This window comes from Mastomys coucha, unplaced genomic scaffold (assembly GCF_008632895.1).
Source record: "Mastomys coucha isolate ucsf_1 unplaced genomic scaffold, UCSF_Mcou_1 pScaffold6, whole genome shotgun sequence".
NCBI lineage: Eukaryota > Metazoa > Chordata > Mammalia > Rodentia > Muridae > Mastomys > Mastomys coucha.
In genome coordinates this window covers 99,664,955-99,666,546 of record NW_022196912.1, presented here as the reverse complement: position 1 = coordinate 99,666,546, position 1,592 = coordinate 99,664,955, and the positions used below count along the sequence as shown (strand labels likewise).

Genomic DNA, 1,592 nt, shown 5'->3' with positions numbered 1-1,592 from the left:
AGCCGTTATCTGCAGCTGGGCCTAGCCTTCAGAGTCTCATGCAGCCAGACCCTGTACATTCAGAATAGAGTCCCATCAGGTAAACCCTGGTCCCAAGCATGCACTATCAGAAGACAGAAATGGTCTCCCGAGCCTCTTAAACTGAAGGGAGGCTAGTCCTATCTTAGCCAAACAAATTCCAGAGGCCACAGGCTGTGTGTGGGCAAGATTTCACTTTATTTTCTTTGGGTTTCCAACTGTGCTGCTGGACAATGAAAAGTCAACACCTCCCCTCTTTTCCCCCCAAACAGCCTTGTAACCTTGTAGCTCCTTGCCCATGACGTGCCTTGGCATTTGAGGAGGTTCAGCAGAAAGGCAGGTCCCCAACAGCAGCCAGGCTGACAGACACCTGATCTGAAGAGATCCCCCCTGCCCCTGGGGGAAGCCCTCTTTGTTATCTCCAGTGCCTAGGGGGTCTTCCCTGGCTTAGAGACCACCATGGTGTATTCTGTGAAGCTCAGTCCTTCCCCACTGAGGCTTTGAGGCAGAAGCCAGACAGCTGCCTCAGACTCAATCCTATGTTCCTCTGGAAGATGTCTTTGAGAAGAAAAAAAAAAAGATACAACCTTTAAAAAGAAAAGAAAAGGTATATGTAGTTATTCTGTCAAGGCACAATCATGACAGAGCTTTAACACTGATGGGGGTGGGGCTGCCAACCCAAATTAATGAAAAAAAGAAAAATGAAACAACAAAAATCTATGACCAGCCAACAATCAAAGAGACAATTGGCCCTCCTGGAGCTTTCGACAGAACAGGTGGCTGATTTCAACCCCTTCCATCAAGAAATTACAAAAGACAGAGCAAAGGACAGCCCAGCGAGTCAGGAGGCTCCCCTTCTTCCCACGCTCTATACCCCTCCCATCAGCCGTCAACCAGCGTGAGACCTTCATAGAGCGCCCGCTTCCACATATAGTAGGTGGAGCGGGCAGTGAGAGGGAAGAGAGCCTGGAACTCCTTGTAGGAGGGGAAAGTCTTAGACTGGAAGCGCTTCTGCAGGAACAGCTTGGCCTGGGCCTTGAACCTCGTGGTGGTGAGCATGTCCATCACCAGCACCTGCCCATCACGGCCCCCTGGTGCCATCGCCATAGTCTGGCTCGGCAAGGATCCTCTATGGGGTTGGCCCTGGGCCATAGCTGCCTCTTGAATGATCCCCTCTCTGGATGGTCCTCCTCGGGCATCTTCTGGGGTGTTTTCTAGAGAAGCAGCCACTGGCAGTGTTTCCGCTGGAGGAACCACCACAGGCGTTACATTCTGAACAGCTTCCATAGCTTGCCGTTCGACTGGCTTCTGGCGTCCCTCTGGCTTCTGCTTCTTCCGGCCCAAAGAGGGAGCCTGCATCCGGGGCCATCCCCGGGACAGACTTTTCCATACCCAAAAAGTGGAAGGTAACAGGCTAGGGTAGCGGAGGCGGAAGCGACAAAAGGGTAGGTGCCCACTTAGCACCTGCTTACGGGCGGCCCTGCGTAGTCGTCTCTGCCAACGAGATAAGGGCATCTTTGGGGATATGAGCCCCTGGGACGTAAGAGGAGCTCTGCTTACTGCTTTTCCTGTCC

General features: G+C 52.7%; 1 protein-coding gene across 1 annotated transcript in view; it reads right to left on the bottom strand.

Annotated features, from left to right (window-relative positions):
- Window positions 1-900: 900 nt before the first annotated feature.
- Vrtn (vertebrae development associated) overlaps window positions 901-1,592 on the bottom strand; it is a 2,195-nt gene continuing 1,503 nt past the window's right edge. Inside the window, exon 2 of the mRNA XM_031357734.1 lies at window positions 901-1,586. Within this exon, the coding sequence (XP_031213594.1) occupies window positions 901-1,586 (686 nt within the window). The remainder of the gene's footprint in view (window positions 1,587-1,592) is intronic.